Genomic DNA, 19,632 nt, shown 5'->3' on the forward strand with positions numbered 1-19,632 from the left:
GAACCAAGTTATTCAAAGTCATAAGCAGCTTAGTTGGATGTGTCCTTCTAGGTCCTGTGTGTACATACACAGCATGCCATTTTGTGTGATTGAGATTGTACAGTGTGTGTCATGTTTTTCCACATATCATGAATATTCACCAACTCAAAACCCCAAAGATACAAGACTATTGTGGATAACCAAGAATACACCTCACCAACTCAGTCTGTTAGAAAAAATTATAATCATGCCTTTCTTGGGAACAAAAATTTCACTGAAGATAAAAATGACAACAGGTCTCTAGATAGAAGTCTTGGCAGAGTTAAAACTCAAACATTGCTGATCCTTAATGCTCAATTTAAAATGAGACATAAAGCAACAGACTACACCAAAAATGTTTTTGAGATTTATCAGATCTTACCAGATCTCTATTTTTTTTTTTTTGTGAGACAGAGTCCTGCTCTATAATTCAGGTTGACCTTGAACTCACTATGTAGCTCAGGCTGGCCTGGAACTTGTGGCAATCCTGCCTCAGCTTTCCAAGTGCTGAGATTACAGGTGTGCACCGCCACGCCTGGTTAGATCTCTACTATTAAGATATTAACAAGAAGGAATTAGCAAGAAGGTATGTTGCCACTAAATTATTAACATATACCTATAGTATAGCTAGAAGATACCCACCCATCAATGCTTCTCACCAAAATGTAAATCTGAACACACTGCACACATCCCTCCTGTATGCTTCCTTCCCCACCTTTGCAGCCAGCCTAAGGACAAGTGGTAATACACGCTGCCTAGAGGTAGTGTAACAATTCCAAGATGCATCTTTTCTATCAATTATAACAAAAAGACATTTACATGTTGACTAACTCACTACCTCTATTCTTTAATAATACATCGTCACCTTAGGACATCTATAAAGCTTAGATACTGTGCAATAGAGTATGAACTTTGTATACAATAAGCCCAGGTACTTTACCAAAATGCACATGCATGGCTATGGTTATAATCTCAAACCATCCTCCAGATATGGAGATACTAGCAAAGAGCCTTTGCTTACTCTAACCGCCCCCACCTTTTCCCTCTTCACTACTTCAGTGACTATGTTCAGGACCACATCTAGCTCCAAGAGGTCGCTTTGACAAAGACCATTTCCAGAAGACAGTTTTTCCTATAAACTCACTAGAGGACATTTATATAGGTGTTATTTTGCAGCCAAATGTGGTGGTACATGCCTGTAACCTCAGCACTCTGGAGGATAAGGCAGGAAGACCAATCACCACAAGTTAGAGCCCAGATTGGGCTACATAGTGAGTTCAAGGACTGACTGAACTACATACAAAGACCCTGTCTCAAAAAACTAAAAATAGCTCTTGTTGCTTTGCTACTGTCATCAGCTGCCATGAGCTGTTACCCTTCTGCCACCCTGCCTTGGAGCTAGGCAATTATGAACTGAAACTTCTAGGAACTGTAAACCAAATAAACATTTCCCCCTTTAACTCTGAGTATCAGTTATTTTGTTTTAGCAACAAGGAAAAGTAACCAACAGAATTTGGCACCAGGAGTGGGATTGCTGCTGTGACATTACCTGGTCACGTTGCTCAAGAGCCTTTGGAACTGGCTTGTGGGAAGGGGAAGAGTCCGGAAAGGTTTGGAGACACTGGCTGAAGAAGTAGACCTGGAACCCCTTCCGATGTACTGTACAGGAGATTCTGGTCAGAGCTTAGAAGAACAGAAAGCCGGTAAAGACCAGGGTCAGAAGTTTCTGCTGGGAAGGAGTTCATTGGCTGCTGGACTCCAGACTATGTGTGTTATGCCTTTGAAGAAAGTTTGTCTACATTTTTCTCATGTCCAGAGACTTTGCCTGAGACTAAGATTAAGGACAGTGGACTAATTAATCTGGCATAGAAATTTCAAGGCAGTCTGATGTTGAGGCCATGGCATGGCTGCTGTTGGGGTCTTTTAGCCAGATCTATGTTGAGAATCAAGAGCAAAGAGCCTAGCAGAATGATTTAAAATGCTTTGAATTTAGCCAGAAGGGAAGCTCCAGTAAAGCTGTGGACTGTAAAGATAGAGCAGAGGGGATCTTGATTGTTGAGAAGGAACAGAAGAATAGAAAAGATGGCCTGGGCTGGGGATTTAGCTCAGTGGTTCTTCTGCCTGGCTCATAAGCGCAAGGACCTGAGTTGGATCCCTGTACCAAAAAAAAAGAAAAGAAAAGAAAAGATGGCTTGAGGGTATTACAAGAAGCAGGACTCCACCCTTTGCAGCCTTAAAATTGCAAAAGTGAAAGACTTTGCTTTGGGAAAAAAACACCAGAGCACCATGTTGCGGAATGGCAGGGACCTAAACAATGTGTTCCTGGGGATTGGGTTCAGAATGCTCATCAATCCAGGCACTCATCCCCTACCACCAAGAAAGAAGGAAGCCTGGCTACTGCTCCAGCTGGCAGCAAACCTGGGCATTAACCACATGGTGCTGGTTTTAGGTGCAGGCAGAATGGAAAAGGTGTGGGGACAGGAAGGCTTCCGCCAGATTTCAGAAGAAGGCCTAGGAGCCCGGGCAGTGTGTCCCTGAGAGGGCAGCGTGCGAACCTGTGACTGTGAAGCCAAAGGTGCAGTGGAGACCCCAAAAGTTTGGAGAAGCCAGGAGCGTGGATCACCTGAGGAAAATTGCTAGGAGGGAGCAGAACTGGCCCAAGAGAAGCTTTGGGAGCTACAACCTTCTGCAGAGCCATAGGGGCGGAGCCGCCCAAGCCCTTTGGAGTTCATTTCTTGCCACAGATTATGGAGGATGCTGGAAGTGGAACTGTGGGATTTAATGTTTGCCCTGCTGAATTTTGGATTTGCTTTGGTCTCATTCCTTTGTATCCCTCTGTTGGTAACTTTTGGAATGGAAATGTCTATCTTGTGCCATTGAGCGTTGGAAGTGTTTAACTTTCTTTTCATTTGCACAGGGGCTCGCAGCTAAGAGTTTGCCTCAAATGTCAGAGGAGACTTTGGACTTGGACTTTTCTGCAATGTTGAGACTGTTAGGACTTTGGCAACTCTTGGAGCTGGACTCAATCCTTTTTTGCATGAGTCTTTGGGGGGCCAGGGGAGAAATGTTATGGCTTGTGTTTAGATGCCCTCACAAAGCCTCCTGTTTTTTCAGAGGTGGCTGAATCTACAGTATGTGATTAATTCATTTTTAGGGCTAGGCCTGAGGGTACTAGGTTTAAGGGTGTGAGTTCTACCCACCTAAGCGATCTGAATAAGATAAAAGGGGCAAAAAGAAAAAAAAAACTAAAAATAAACACACACACACACAAACGCATATATATATATGTATATATATATGTATATATATATTTATATCCATATATATGGATTATTTGTTACTTCTAACTTAATTTGGGTGTTAAGATTTATCTTTTTTTTGTATTAAATTCTTTTATTGGTACATTGTAGGTATACAACACAATTACATTTCTCATTGGGAATTGTGCCTTTACATAATGAATCTTGGCTCTTATTTTTTCCCCATTCCTAGCCCTCCCTTCATGCCCTCCACCCTTCCCTATTTACAAAGACTTTATTTCCATTTTTTCCATTTCTCATCATTTTTCCTTTGCCTTCTTTCCTTTCCCCTGCCCTTCCCACTACCCCTACCCCTTTGGACCTTTTCTTCCTATTTTACATTATCGATTATTCATTCTAATAATTGGTACATTTTAGGTATACAATATAATGACATTCATCATTGGAAATTTGCACCTTTACATAGTCTCTCTTGGTTCTTATTTTTCACTCTTGCCCAGCCCTCCCTTCAACCCCTCCAGTCCTCCCTATTTACAAAGATTTTGTTCCTATTTTTCCATTTTCTCATATTAATCCCATTCCCTTCTATCCTTTCCCCTAGCCCTCCCACTTCCTTCCCCTTTGCCCCTTTTCCTCCTATTTCACATTACCTATTATACATTTAGTCCTTATTTACACTTTCAGTTTCTCACACCAGAGAAACTATTCGGTATTTACACATGTGTGTCCTATTTATTTCACTTAAGAGTATTGCCTCAATGTGCATCCACTTAGCTATAAATGTCTCTAATTTCTCATTTTTTATGGCTGAGTAGTACTCTATTTTATAAAAAAAACCACATTTTCTTTATCCAGTCTCCAGTTGATGGGCTTTTGGGCTGTTTCCAAGTTTTAGCTATTACAAACTGCGCTGCTATGAACATGGGTGCACATACATCACTGTGGTATGATTCTTTTAATTCTTTGGGGAAGATCCCCAGCAGTGGAATAGCAGGGTCAAATGGGACTTCCAGTCCTAGTTTTTTGAGGTATCTCCATACTGATTTCCACAGTGGTTGCACCAGTCTACACTCCCACCAGCAGTGGGGCAGGGTTCCTCTTTCCCCACGGCCCCGCCAGCATTTGTTATTGGTTGATTTCATGATAGCAGCCATTCTTTCTGGAGTGAAGTGGAATCTCAGTGTTGTTTTCATTTGCATCTCTCAAATGACCAGTGATGTTGAACATTTTTTCATGTATTTATTTGCTATTTCTACTTCTTTGTGTGAGAAATGTCTGTTCATTTCAGATGCCCATTTTTGGATTAGGTCTTTAAATTTGGGAGGTCTGATCTTTTTAAGTTCTTTATAGATTCGAGATAATAGACCTTTGTCTGAGGAAGAGCAGGTGAAGATTTTTTCCCACATTGTGGGTTGTCTCTTCACACTGCTGGTGGTTTCTCTTGCTGTGCAGAAGCTTTTTAATAAGAAGAGATCCCATTTGTTGATTGTTTGTGCTAGTTCACGGGCAACTGAGGTTTTGTTCATAATCTTTTCCTACACCAATGTCTTCAAGGGGTCTACCTAACCTCTGTTCCAACTGGTTCAGAGTTTCTATTTTAATATTTAGATCTTTAATCCATTTTGATTTTAGTTTAGTGCATGGTGAGAGATATAGGTCTAGTTTTAATCTTTGGCAAGTTGAAGCCCAATTTTTCCAGCACCATTTATTAAAGAGGCTATCTTTCCTCCAGTGAGGGTGTTTGGCTCCTTTGTTAAAGATGAGATGGCTGAGTGTGTCTGGTGTTGTTTCTGCATCTTCTAATCTGTTCCACTGGTCCTCAAGTCTGTTTCTTTGCCAGTACCATGCTGTTTTTATCACAGTAGCTTTGTAGTATAGTTGCAAGTTGGGGATTGTGATACCCCCTGCCATGTCTCTGTTACCTAGAATTGCTTTTGCTATTCTGGGTCTCTTCTTGCTCCAAATGAATTTTTGGATTGTTTTCTCGAGGTCTATGAAGTATGCTGCTGGGATCTCAATTGGAATTGCATTAAATCTATATAGCAGTTTTGGAAGTATGGCCCTTTTCACTATATTAATCCTTCCTACCCAGGAGCAGGGGATGTCTGTCCATTTTCTGATATCATCTTCAATCTCTCTTTTCAGAATGTCATAGTTGTCAGAGAAGAGGTCTTTGATTTCTTTCATCAGGATGATTCCTAGGTATTTCAGTTTTTTTGGATGCTATTGTGAAAGGGATTATTTGCCCTATTTCTCTCTCAGTGAGTCTGTCATTGGTGTAGAGGAATGCTATTGATTTTTGTGTGTTAACCTTGTAACCAGCTACTTGACTGAATTTGGTTATTAAGTCTAGAAGACTTTTGGTGGAGTTCTTGGGGTCTTCTATATAGAGTATCATGTCATCTGCAAATAATGACAATTTGACTTCTTCATTTCCTATCTTTATTCCTTTTATTTCTTTCTCTTGTCTAATTGCTGTGGCTAATGCTTCCAGAACTATATTGAACAAGAGTGGTGATAGTGGACATCCTTGTCTTGTTCCTGATTTTAGTGTGAAGGATTTCAGTTTTTGACCCTTTAGTATGATATTGGCTGTTGGTTTTTCATAGATGGCTTCTATCAGTTTGAGGTAGAGGCCATAAGATTTATCTTTTAATACCAGGAATATATTTTTTTATTCTTAAGTTCTTTTATTGGTACATTTCAGGTATACAATATGTTTACATTTATCATTGGGTGCTTGTACCTGTACATGATGTATCTTGGTTCTTATTCTTTCCCCATTACCTGTGCGCCCTTCACCCCCTCCACCCTTCCCTATTTACATAGACTTCATTTCAATTTTTTTTCTTTTCTCATAGTTTTTCCTTTCCTTTCTTTCCTTTCCCCTTTCCCTCCCACCACTCCTACCCCTTTGGACCTTTCTTCCTATTTCAAATGATCAATTATTCATTTTAATCATTTTAACCCTTATTTACACTTTCAGGTTTCTCATACTAGAGAAACTTTGGTATTTACACATGTGTGTCCTATTTATTTCATTTAAGAGTATGGCCTCGATATGCATCCATTTAGCTATAAATGACTCTAGTTTCTCGTTCTTTATGGCTGAGTAGTACTCCATTTTATAAAAAAAAAAAACCCACATCTTCTTTATCCAGTCTCCAGTTGATGGGCAACTGGGCTGTTTCCAAGCTTTAGCTATTACAAACTGTGCCGCTGTAAACATGGGTGCACATATATCGCTGTGGTATGATTCTTTTAATTCTTTGGAGAAGATACCCAGCAGGGGAATAGCTGGGTCAAATGGGATCTCTAGTCCTAGTTCTTTGAGGTAATACCAACAATATTAACAAAATGTGCATTTGGAACAATGGCTAGACAATCTGAATTCACTTAACAGGAAAGAACATATCCTTCTCTGCATGCTTCCCCCTCCCCACCCCATGAACAGTCGGCTTTCTCTCCAAGACAGGACCTAGGGTTTCTTCTGACTTCAGCCCTTCCCCTCACACCTGCTGAGTGACCCAGCTCAGTGTCTTATTCCAGAACATGGCCACATGGATCACACCTCCAGGCTGACTACCCCATGCTAGGCACTTTAAATGCACCATAGCTCACTCGCTCTTGATATAGTACCATCATCATCTCCATCTTATAGAGGAAGAAAGTGAGGTTAGAGAAATAACACGCCTCCCCAAGTCCACACAGCTGCAAGGACTTGAGTGAGCACAGGCCTGCTGACTTCAACGAAGCCCTTAACTGTTCTCTGCTGCCTGAGGACTGGGTCAGAGTAGATATTTTGCTCACTCACTCCTCTCCTTTCTGCAGGTCCGGGCCTTGGTGGCTGACTTTTCCATCATTTTCTCCATCCTGCTGTTCTGTGGAATAGATGCCTGTTTTGGCCTGGAAACACCCAAGCTGCATGTGCCCAATGTTATCAAGGTTTGCCCCTTGCCCCTCCTCGGGACACTTGCCCTGCCTGCTCACTAGCTGTAGCATTTAGTCCTCTATGCTCATCAAACTTTCTTTTCTCAACCTAGACCTTATTGGTTGTGTGTGTGCATGCCACCCCTTCCCGTGTAGTTTTCCAAGGAGTTCCTTTGAAGGGGGATAGGGACATAGTCACGGTGCACTCCTGGAAGGAGGAAGGTGCCAGCTGAAGCCTCTTCTTTCTGAGTGTTCCAATTCCCTAACTTATGGCAGTCTACAAGCTTGGCCAACTGGAATCTGTTGAAAATGATCCCTTGGAGAAGTGAGTCTCAAAGTGTGGCCTCTGGACTAGCATCACATGGTCACTTGCTAACTTGTTAGAAATGCAAATTCTCAATCTCTTACACCTGTAGAATCTGAAAACTGGGGGTAGGAGTGTCAATCTGCAGTTTTACAAGTCTTCCAGGTGATTCTGGGCATACTCAAAGCTGAGTGGTTTCTGAAGCACCCATTAGTTTAAAGTTGGTGCCATTTCCTTGTGGATAAGCTCAAGCCCAGTTCCCTCACAGATGCACCAACCATCTAACCAGGGTCAAGAGTCCAGGTTCTAATCTACAACTACCCTCCTTGATTTTGAGGTCTTGACCTTCAAGATATTATTTCAGGGATTTTCTGAGTAGTGAAAACACATACAACTCGTTTGCCCTCAAAAGAACCTCTTTCTCCTAAACAAACAACAGATAATCATCAGCTCCTTCACAAATAACCCCTTATTTTCAAAGTGCTGGTCTGAATTGATGCCTGGTGTTTTACAATTCCAGAATGCTTCCCACTCAGGTAACTCAGGAGAGGCAGGCGTGTCAAGCCCTGGGCCCATCCAATGCTTTACTCTTGCCTGTAGAGGCTCATTTCTGCTTTTTGTTGTTTTGTAATTAGTGACTACCTTCTTTCCCAGCTGCCCTCTCTGATCTCCTCCCTGTGTCCCAACCAATCCCAGGGCAGCTGCAGCAAATTATCTCCTTCGTTCTGCAGATCCCACCTATATTCACACTCCTTCTCCTATCTGATGCCTCTGGTCTCTAAAGTTGCAGGTGCCTAATATCTTTTAGGGAAAATAGTGTACTTTAAAAGTACTTCCAGGGCCAGGGATTTAGCTCAGTGGCACGGTGCCTGCCTCGAAAGTGCAAGGTCCTGAGTTCGATCCCCGTACTGCAAATAAATAAACAAAAGTACCTCCAGGTGGGGGAAGGTGACAAAATGGGAGAGTGGCCAGCCGCCAAGTGCTGGAACAAGGGAGAGAGGAAAGCACCCTCTTCATTTACTCTGCTCAGCCCACGAGGCCTGACCGAGGCTGGTTCGTGGCCCCCTTTGGGAAGAACCCATGGTGGGTGTACCTGGCGAGCATCCTGCCCGCTCTGCTGGTGACCATCCTGATCTTCATGGACCAGCAGATCACAGCCGTCATTGTCAACAGGAAGGAGAACAAACTGAAGGTGAGGGTGGTTAAGATCAAAGTCAGATTTAAGGAGGGAGATGTTCTTTCAATACCCTGAGCAGAAAACTAGTTCCCACTTGGTGTGTTGGGGGGGGGGGTGACTTGATGTGACTAAGGACCAAGACTGAGACCAGGTTGGGCCCCTGGGCACAGGCCTCTTGCCTCTCAAAGTAACCCTCCACCTCTGCGCCTACTGAAAGTGAACTTGGGAGTCTAAGCAAATACTGACAGAGGAATAGGCCTGAAATGATGAGGCCAAAGAACCTCCCCTGAAACTCCCCTCCTGCTTCTGGGTCTGAAAAGATTCAGGCTACCCCTTCCATCACCCCCACTCTAGGCTACATGTAAGGCCTGCCCAAGCTCAAGCTCCTCTTTCAGAAATTTCAGAGGCACTATGGCCACTGGGCAGGAGCCCTTCTCCTCAGGAATCCAAACCTAAGGTGTTTCCAAGCATCAACATTCCTCTCCTCCATTACCCGTGTTGATTACCTGGATGACCTCTTGAGACAAAGTGGCAACAAGCCACCTCTGGGGATGATAAGATCTGAACAGCTCTGAAATCCTCACAGGGAGCAGCTCAGGGTGGCAGCCCTCTCAGAGTACACTCCAGAAGGGGGTATAGGGGTTGAACCATGTTCCACAAAATGGCTGCTCTGAGGAAGAACAGACTTCCAGAAGCTTCTCTGTCCCACTGTCCCTGCAGAAGGCTGCCGGCTACCATCTGGACCTGTTCTGGGTGGGCATCCTCATGGCCCTGTGCTCCTTCACGGGGCTCCCCTGGTACGTGGCTGCCACAGTCATCTCCATTGCCCACATTGACAGCCTCAAGATGGAGACGGAGACCAGCGCCCCCGGGGAGCAGCCCCAGTTCCTGGGGGTCAGGTAGGAGGGGTCAGGGCCTGGATCACCTGAACATGAGTGGGAGAGGGGAAATCTGCTTTTCTTACCATCAAGGAGTTTCAGTAGAAAGGGGCCCTTCTGTGACATCCCAGAACTCACAGAGAAAGGAATGACATCCTGACTGAAAAGGAGAGAGGAAGATTCTGCTCTAAGTGGTACATTTGTCTTTGTAGTCTCTAAGCAGTACACACACGCACACACACACACACTCATAAATACACTTGCACACACCTGAGCCCAGAGGCTCTCACCTACCTAGGCATGATAGGGTCTCTTCCTGTCCTGCCCTTGGACTCTCCTCAAGCTCCTCCAGGTGCTCTCCCTGAAGTCCCTGAAGGCCACTGTGGGTTCAGGTCCTGCTTAATCTCTATTCCTCCAGAAAGACTTCCTGGGCCCACCCCTACTCTCTGGACTATGGCCCTGGTCTATCACTTCTGTTCTTTCCCTTGCTGCTCTTCTCATGCCAGTGTCAGGTTCCCAAGCTCTTTCGGGAAGGGAAGCACATCTTACTTCGTAAGGCTCCTTAGCCCACACCAGACCCAGGCATCCCCCTAAAGAACTGCCCAGCAGGTGTCTTTCCACTGCCTTGGGACAACTGGTTGTTGTCCAGCCCTGAGGGAGACTTCTCTGCCTGACTACAGGGCCCAGGAATGGGTAGTCCCTTGAGCTCCTGGGTCTAAGCAATCTGATCCAGAGCCCAGGGCTTCAACCTGTGTTGTGATGGGCCTGGCACTCGGAAAACGTGCCTGCCTAACCACTGACCCCTATTCTGCCAGCAGCGAGGCCCCCTTCCTGAAGATCCTACTCTGGACAACCTTCCCAATGCCCCTATAAAATGCCTTGCCCTCTATCAGAGGCACTTGTCTTCCCTGAGTGAGTCAGCTGGGGCTCAGACTGATGCAGAAGCCCTTTGAAGCCATGGCCTAGGACATAACCTTCAGGGCCCACAGAAGGGCAGGAGGCTGGGATTGGTTATTGTATGTCTCCAGGTCACTCCTGACAATGCGCTCTTCTCTGCCAGGGAACAGAGAGTGACTGGCATCATTGTCTTCATCCTGACGGGAATCTCTGTCTTCCTGGCTCCCATCTTGAAGGTGAGGCTCTGCACCCCACTCAGGCCTCCTCACCTCAGAAAGCACAGAACTGAGGCCTCAGGGGTGGGAGGACTACTGGCCTATGACCCCTAAAAATGACAAGATCTTATCATGCCACTGTGCCATTTCAATGCCATTATCATCATCATCATCATCATCATCATCATCATCATCGTCGTCGTCATCATTTTGTATACTATTGCTGATCCCGTCTGTTCTCTCTCACAAGCCTAGGGTATGCTCTCGCCTTCCTGGAGAATATTTCCCCAGCAAGTTCTGCCACTTTCTGGCCCTGCTTAGATCAGGAACTTCCCAAGCTGGATGTGTCCATGTTGCTGTAGTTTGGAGCTTGCTCAAGGCCTTCTTGCTCACCCATTTTCTGGTTTAAATCTTGATGGGGTAGGGGATGGAGATGTTGAACTGTTCTCTGGTCCTCTTCTGTGCTCCTCTTTCTGGCATGTCTTGGCACATAAGTGACTTTTTCCTTCACAGTTTGAAGCTTCACTTGCTCATGTCCCACCAGGGCAGCTGGAAGATATGACACAACAGTGGTACTACATTAGAGGCAGGTTTCCTCTCCTATGTTAGGAGGATCTGTTCCTACAGTCTCTCCACTGTAGCCAGTTGCTCATCAATGGCACTTTCCCCTGATTGATACCCACATAAGACTTTCCTTTCTTGAATTAAGGTTATTGATAATTGCTCCAAATGTTTGCAGCTTTTTTTCCTCCCTTGAATGTCTCAAAACAACTCATTAGGGGTGACCTGGTAAAAAACAAAGACCAAAGAACCATGATTCTAGTTGACTCACTTAAGAAAAATGTTTCTGGCATGAGAATCAGTGCTGGGCATACATGAGCAGTTTAGGTTTACTGGTTTAGGTTGGGTAGTTTTGTTTTTTTTTTTTAATCCCTTCTGTAGGAAATGGGTAACACATAGGTAGGCAGGTATTTTTTTTTACTTAAAACTGTTTTAGGGGCTGAGGAGGTGGCTCAGTAATAGAGCACTTACTTAGCATGGGTGAGGCCCCGAGTTCAAACCCCAACACTGAAAAAAAAGTGTCTTAGGGCCAGGGATTTAGCTCAGTGGTTTCGCTGCCTGCTGCACAAGCACAAGGACCCAAGTTTGATCCCCGGTACCAAAAAAAAGTGTCTTATTTTATTAAGGTGTATTTTAAATGGTCAGAAAATGTATATTTTTGTGGAAAGGGGTCCAAAGAACCACTGTGTATATCAGTCCTGATACTGTTCAATAAGTATTTGTGTCAAAAACTTCACTCTGAGAACAGCATACTTTAAGGGCCAAAAATTCCTAGAAACATTTGATAGATAGCAGTTCCTGTGTGCCTGTGGTAGGACCGTGTGGCAGTTCCCAGTGTGCCTCGGACAGTCCAGGTGCACTGCCTCAGCTGTGGGGTTCAGCCATTTCAACCAGCCTTTATGCGTATTTGAGTAGAACAAAAAGCAGGTAGAAAATTCTACCACGGTTTCCTCTTTGTTTTACTTATGACATGTTGAGTTCTTTTCTGGGCATATTATATTCTGTGTATACATTTTCTAGGTTTTCATGTTCATACTTTTGACATCTGATTTTGATAAATTTTTGTTTTCCCACTAATATTGTCTATCTTCTGAATATCGGTAACATGCACACAGCAGTATGATTAAAATAATAGAAATGATGGGTAGGGCTCAGAGGCAGAGTACTTGCTTAGGGCACACAAGGGCCTGGCTTTGATCCTTATCACCGTACACACAGAAAAAGTTCTATGCATAAGATTTGACATTGCCAAAACTTTCGGTGGTCATATCCTTTTACTGATTACATTGTAGTCACATTCCTCATTCTTGGGTGGCATGTAATACTTCCCCATTTTGAGTAATAATGGAAATTCCCTTCTGCTGTAGTTCTTGGCCAAAATGTAACTCTTTCAAGCTGCGGAGTGTATCCCAATATTAATGTATGTATTTTATAAAGAGGGTAAGGTGGCAGATGCAGAGAAATGTTAATTATTGTTCTGATGGTCATGGAAAAGTTTTTGAGGGTCTACATAGTTCCAAATGTTTTCATATTGTCTTTGCATCCAACGCAGTGGAATCTGAAAAATTCTGCCTATCTGTATTTATTCACAATGAGTGAAAAAAACCTGTAATACACTTTATTTTGCCAAAAAATCTATTTGATAAATTTTGTGCAAAAATTTGATAGACCTATCTAGATATTTTTACTGGTCATAATATTTAAGATTTGACTATATCAAAGGTCCATATATTTTATAAAATAGACCTTCAACAGTAGACCTTTTATAAAAATAGACCTTCAAAATTGTTAAGTGATTAAAGCATTATCACTAGATGACACACCAGTACTAAGTACTGGACTAATTCTATGCCAAGGAAAAGAAATTTGGTACAGCCAGTTCACATATAACTTAATATGTGTGATCCTAGACTTAATCTTATAATTTATCTTCAATCAAGATAATTTTTCCATAAACGTGGTTTAACTTTTTGCAACTGTAAGTTTGCCCATGTCTATCAAACCAAGGTATGTATGGCCGAGTATTAGACCCACAGAGCACTTGGGTTAGGGGGTATAGCTCACTGTCAGAGCACTTGCCTAGCATGTATCAAGGTTCAGGGTTCAATTCCCAGACTGACCAAAAAGAGAGCGAGCGAGCGAGAGAGAGAAGTTACACAGGAGAGCTGTCTACTTAAGACCACACTTCAATTGAAATCTTGTTTATGTAGCCAACAGAGGAGATAATCATACAAATTTGGGGGGGGGGAGTAAATTGCATCCTCCTTATTAGTATTTCCATTTTCATTCACGATCCTATATCACCTATTAAATACACCTTTGTACTGATTCTTCCAATAGGGTGTCTCAATTTTTTTTTCCTATTACTGGGCATTGAAGTCAGAGCTTTCATTGAGCTGCATCCCTAGCCCTTTATTTTTTATTTTGAGACAAGGTCTCACAAGTCACTAAGCTCCCCAGGTTGGACTTGAACTTTTCGATCCTCCTGCCTCTGCCTCCCAGAGTGCAAGAATTATAGATGTGAGCCACCATGTCCAGCTGTGTCTCAAACTCAAATGTGTATAAAAATCAGCTGGAGATATTATTAAAAGCAGATGCTAATTCTAATACAATAGGTTTTAACCTCACAGGTGATGCTAAAGACATTATTCCATTGTACTTTGAGTAGCAAGGACCCCCCCCATAAGAATCAGTGAAGGGTTATATTGATGTTCAATTGTAATCAATGATAATCTTCAGACTTTCCAGCACCAATTTGTAAATATTTTGTTATCTTGTCAAATGAAGGCACTGAGAGATGAAGTGGCCACAAATTTGATGAGCATCACAAATGACTTACACATTCAGTCCTGTAGATTTCCACTCTATCTCAAGGCTGTGAAGTTTTGTTTTTTGCTTGCACTTTGCCACAGCTCTTTGGAACTGCCTCTGAGGAACACCTGACAATGTCAGAAGCCCCCCTCCTCTGTTACACTCAGGGTCTCAACCTCAAACTAAAGAAGATTATGATCATTGTTGACTGCTTTAACTCATGATATTAAAGCTGACATTGGAGGTAACTTTTTGCCACTTTTTTGTTTCATTAATATTTGTTGTTGTTGTTGTTCTTTTCTTGGTACCGGGGATCAAACTCGGGACCTTGTGCTTTCGAGGCAGGCAGTGGAACCACTGAGCTAAATCCCTGAGCCATTTCATTAATATTTGAAAAGAGCCTATTCTTGGAGATCCAAGGAAGATTTGTGCTGATTACTCTGAAATTCCAGATCACAGCCCCATGACTTATAAAAGTGTAATGTCATAGCCTTTTGAGGGTTGCTGGGAAAGCTGCAAATAACAAGATGAGAGACAATTTCCTTGGGTTCCTAATGAGATGACCTAATAATCAGTGACTGGCAATTATAAATCATTAATACTTAATCCAGTTCTCAAATTTGATGTGGTTTTTGCACTCATTAGGGAAAAAGGGAAATTTTAAATGACCTTAAATTTGTGTTGCTCCAAGTTATAGCTAATTTTTTTTTACTCAAGATTTTATTTCTCTCTCAATTGCTCCCACACTTTGAGGGTGAGTAGGACAGTATTACTTGATTCATAATTAGGCAAAAATCTCATAAGCTATGTGTTAATGGAATGATAAAGGGTCATATAGTTTCCTATTAAACTTTTAGTTTAAGGGGCTGTAGATGTAACTAAGTGGTAGAACACTTGCCTAGTATATGCAAGGCTCTGGTTTTGATCCCGAGCACTCCCTAAAAAAATGAATGAACTTTTAGTTAAAATGTTTTGGATTGAAATTTACAGCCTGTAGGCCCAAAATGTGCTTTGTGTTTAAAAAGGAATGCAGTCTAACTTATCCTAGAAGAGAGGTTATTTATTTGGTTGGATATATTGACATTCTTAAATGACACCTACAAGTTGGGGAGTCCACACTGGCATCATTCTTTGTGCTTGCCAATGTTCTACCCAGAGCTAGGCAGAGCAGCCTCTATGCACAGGGGTGAATATCAGGTACCAGTAATGAAAAGGAGAAAGGAGCAGAAATACAGCTTCGTCAGACAAAGGAGAAATACTTCAAAAGGCTTTTAAGATTTGGAGTAATGATTATAGGACAGTATGAATGGTATCTAGTTCTTGAAAAAGCAAACAAACTGCTGGTGTGCATGTTTGGAAGGAAGGTTTGTTGATGATTATTGATTGTTAGTTTATATATTTCTGTCTTCTTTTTTTATCTCATGCGCATGATGGGTGATTTTAAGTGTCCTTGGTATTCCCTGCTGATGTAGGTCAGCTCACTAAAGGCCCCCAGCTCCCTACAGCTCAGTGACTTTGGGGGCCCTCAGCTGAGGTTGGAGGTGGGAAGGGGCTGGAAGGCATAAGCACAGTGCAGTCTGTGGAGCTTTCCCATCTTCCAGAAGGAGGGTCTTCAGCCAGACCACATGGCTTCCACAGGACTGGGATAGGGGCCAATCTGGGGAGCAGCTGTGTGAGTGGCTCCCCACCCCTCCTAGAGCAGGGAGCAGTGGCACCTGAGTGGCCCTCATTTCCCAACCCACCCACTCAGTGGCTCCAGATCTGCTCTCAGGCCTCAGTTCCTCCAAATGTTCAGCTCCTGGCTGCCTCTTCAGTTGGCAAACACCTTTATCTAGATCAGGGTGGGGTGGTCAAGGTTCCCACCCAAAGCAGAGACTCAATCCAGAACTCTGCTTTCATTTCAGTACATCCCTATGCCGGTTCTGTACGGAGTCTTCCTCTACATGGGTGTGGCCTCCCTGAATGGCATCCAGGTGAGGCTGTCCCCTACCCAGCTGCTGTGACCCTCAGTCAACACTCCAAGTGTAGTTCTAATGAAGACCCCAAATGATTACTTTTCCAATTCAGTAAAAGACTCATAGCAATGATGGTACCACCATTTACCATGACCAGGCAAAGTAACTATGCTAGGTACTTCACAGGTGTTTAATCTCTATAATTAGGTCCTTGGATCCCCATTTCTATCAGTGGGGAAGCTGAGGCTCAGAATTCAAAACCCAGATCAAGCTAACTCCAATGAGCATTTGCCTAAGACAACTCTGCAAAAGAAAATATTTTATTCTATATCTACTATAAAAATCCTAGGACTTCTTGGGTAGTTTGTGTTCAGTTGCATTTTCCTTGAATATAGACCATGTTTATTTTGAGACCATCTCCAGGGCCTCTTCCCTCATCTGGGGACAGGCACCCCTTCTCCCTCATTGTATATCTGCCCCACTACCTCTCTCTCTGAGACCCCACCAAGCACCTCCCAGGGCTAGCTCCTTGGCTGAGACCGTCACTCTCCTTGCCAGTTCTGGGAGCGCTGCAAGCTCTTTCTGATGCCTGCCAAGCACCAGCCAGATCATGCCTTCCTGCGCCATGTGCCCCTGCGCCGCATCCACCTCTTCACCCTGGTGCAGATCCTCTGCCTGGCTGTACTCTGGATCCTTAAGTCCACTGTGGCCGCCATCATCTTCCCAGTCATGGTAAGGTGGGCATGGGCCTCCCTTCCTGTTCAGTGGGTTGGTGTGGACAAGCATTTTCTGGAAGGTCCAGTGGCCCAGCCTCTCCTTCCATTGCCCTCTGCCTTCTCCCCACTGATGTCCTGGTTCTGTCTGGTTGAAGAAACTGGACACAGGGCAAGTTGTGAGGCCTGGCCAGTTGGTGTGCAGTGAGAATGGACAGGAGGGCAGGGTAAAGAATTCTGTGTGGCACCTAGACCCTGGAGGGACCCACATGTTGAGCTCAGGGCAAAACCATCTAAACTCTTGGGCTGGGGATGAGGAGGTAGAAGTGGGACTAGAAAGTCCCCACTGCCAAAATTCAAGCAGACCTAAGAAGGAGATGCATACTAAGTATAAATCTTCTCACCATGCAAAATAGCTAAGTTTGAAAAAATAAAGGGGTAGGAAATAAGGTCACAGATCAAGAACCTCAAAACCTAATGACAATATGAAATTTGAGCTGGGGAAAGATATATAGATAGGAGTTCTTTGACTATTCTTAGAATTCTTATGGAAGCTTGAAATTATTCCATAATTTTAAAAGGCTGTAAAAAGCCAAAACTGTGTTGCATTTGACCCCTTAAGTAATCCCATGGGAGGGAAGCGGGTCCAGTCCATGCTAGAGGTCTGGAGCATGGGGCCTAATGCTCCCTGATTGCCTGCAGGCCTGGATGAGGGGCCACAGTAAAATCTTGAAATGTGCGCTCTTGGAAGGGCCCTAGTCAGCTGCTTATGAGAACCAACACAAATCAATTAAATCAGAATCTCTTGGGAAAGCACAGGCTTTGATATTTTAAGTAAGTCTACAGCTAAATGTAAATATGTAGCCAGGGCTGAGAATCCCCACTCCGTGAAAAGGGAAGTGGATCCTCCCCAACTGGGTCCTCATGAGCTTTAGAGCGGGAAGGATAATAATAGTTAACTTTTAGCATTTACTGAGTACTATCTCAGTTGATCTATACCAGCTCCTGAAGTACTGATATTAATTCCCTCTTACAGATGAGAAGGCTAAGGCACAGAAAGGTGAAGGAGTGACACAGGTTACAACCAGGACAGAGCAGACCATTGCACCCTTCCCACTAATTTTTTTACAATAATGTTTATTCTATGGGCTGAGGCAGGAGGATCACTACAAATTTGAGGCCATACTGAACTACATAGCCAGACTGTCTCAAAAAAGAAAAAAAATTGCGGTTCTGAGAAAAGACCAGATGAGAGGAAGTAAGATGGGAGTGGGTAGGTTAATAATGGCATATGGGGACTTTGGAATGGCTCCAAAGACTGATCACAAAAGGACCTACTGTAGGAAAAAAAACTATGCTGAGGGAGAAAACTTTTTAACCCACAGTTCTCTCTGAACTCCCACAAAACTTTAGCCTTCTCTGTCTTCCCATCACAGATCTTGGGCCTCATCTTTGTTCGAAGGCTTCTGGACTTCATCTTCTCCCAGCATGATCTGGCTTGGATTGACAATATCCTCCCAGAGAAGGAGAAAAAGGAGACAGATAAAAAGAAAAGGAAAGGAGCCCATGAGGACAGTGACGAGGAGGTGGGGAAGATGTGAGGCTTGGGCAGAGGGCGCGATCAAGAGAGCTTCCCTCCATTTCTGCCAGGGCCAAGGAAGAGTGGCTTCTCAGGGGGCCTGCAGCAATGTGTGAACCCAGTCTAGGCTGAGCTGGGGCTTCTGCTGGTCTTGGTCTGGGCTGCTCAGAGCTCATCTGTTCCTGTGACTGTCTTCAGGATGGGCCTCCTTGTCCAGGAAACAGTTGACTGGTCAAGCCCATTCTCTTATTCCTATGGGTTTGGGGGTCATTTTCAATAGCAGCACAGGTCCCTGAAGGAATGGGACAGGAGATGACTCCAACATGAGAAGCAGATATAAAGAATGCCTCCAAATAATGGAGCAGGCCAGGGGAATGGGTATGATGGGGACTTACAGGCAGATTGGACTTCAGAACAGGCAAGAGGGGCTGGGCACAAGCTTTGCTTGGGATTGTCTGGAGAGTATTGTGGATGAAGGTGAGGAAGAGGCAAGTGTTCTGACTGGAGGGAGAATGGTTTTATTTCCCAGATGCCTGGAACTACTGGTTGCCCTGTCTCCCCATCTCCTCTTCCTTGCCTCTTTTGCAACCCACCCCCAAAACACTCAGGGAGTCAACGGACAAGAAGCCAGTCCAGAAGTTATAGTATATCTCAAAATGTTAGGCAAAAAGATTGTCTGGTTCACACATTCATTACAAATGATGACACTGATGGTATTAAGAAAATCTTCCCTGACCTTCACTCTTGATTTCCAATATACTGAGCTGTCCATGCCATCTCCTAACATCATGCTTCTCTCCCACTTTCCCAATTTGACCCAGACATACAACTCTCTATCTACTTTGTTGTGTTCTCCTAGCAATCTTGCCTTTTGCAAATGAAAGCTATTCACAAACTCGAAGAGTTGGAACCCTTGCTGACTGTTCAGTGGTGATTAAGCCTTCCTCTGATGGTAGTGATTGGCCAAATTTCCCCTGGTCCTTAATTGCTGTCCTCTTCCTGGAAGGAGAGAGTACCATAATTCATTCATATGTATACATATATATATATGTATATATATATATATTTTTAGATAATTTGTAAAGGCAGATTCTAAAAACAGACACAAGTATTTTTGAAGACAAATACTCTTTCATTTGTTCATTTGAATGGTTCCCACATGTCTAGAACTATTTTGATGGGAAAAAAGTCTCTCTTAGATTATATGATAATCATGGGATTCATTTTACACAAATTTATTTTACATGTCTTTATAACAGCACAGCTCTTGTATGAGGTTCATACCCAACTCATTGATGACACAACATATGAAGTTCTTCTGAGAAGTGACATTC

General features: G+C 43.5%; 1 protein-coding gene across 12 annotated transcripts in view; it reads left to right on the forward strand.

Moving 5' to 3' along the window:
* The window catches only part of Slc4a5 (solute carrier family 4 member 5), a 115,125-nt gene that overhangs the window by 89,770 nt on the left and 5,723 nt on the right, over window positions 1-19,632 (forward strand). For 11 of the 12 annotated variants that reach the window (XM_087202094.1, XM_087202076.1, XM_087202097.1 and 8 more), the window contains 7 exons: window positions 7,110-7,223; window positions 8,543-8,704; window positions 9,410-9,588; window positions 10,628-10,700; window positions 15,956-16,024; window positions 16,565-16,738; window positions 18,156-18,305. In XM_087202094.1, the coding sequence (XP_087058220.1) occupies window positions 7,110-7,223; window positions 8,543-8,704; window positions 9,410-9,588; window positions 10,628-10,700; window positions 15,956-16,024; window positions 16,565-16,738; window positions 18,156-18,305 (921 nt within the window). The remainder of the gene's footprint in view (window positions 1-7,109; window positions 7,224-8,542; window positions 8,705-9,409; window positions 9,589-10,627; window positions 10,701-15,955; window positions 16,025-16,564; window positions 16,739-18,155; window positions 18,306-19,632) is intronic. The other variant, XM_087202091.1, reaches the window with a different exon arrangement.

Source organism: Heterocephalus glaber, unplaced genomic scaffold (genome assembly GCF_053883595.1).
Source record: "Heterocephalus glaber isolate CG9 unplaced genomic scaffold, H.glaber_assembly_v1.0 deba00000470, whole genome shotgun sequence".
NCBI classification, from domain to species: Eukaryota; Metazoa; Chordata; class Mammalia; order Rodentia; family Bathyergidae; genus Heterocephalus; species Heterocephalus glaber.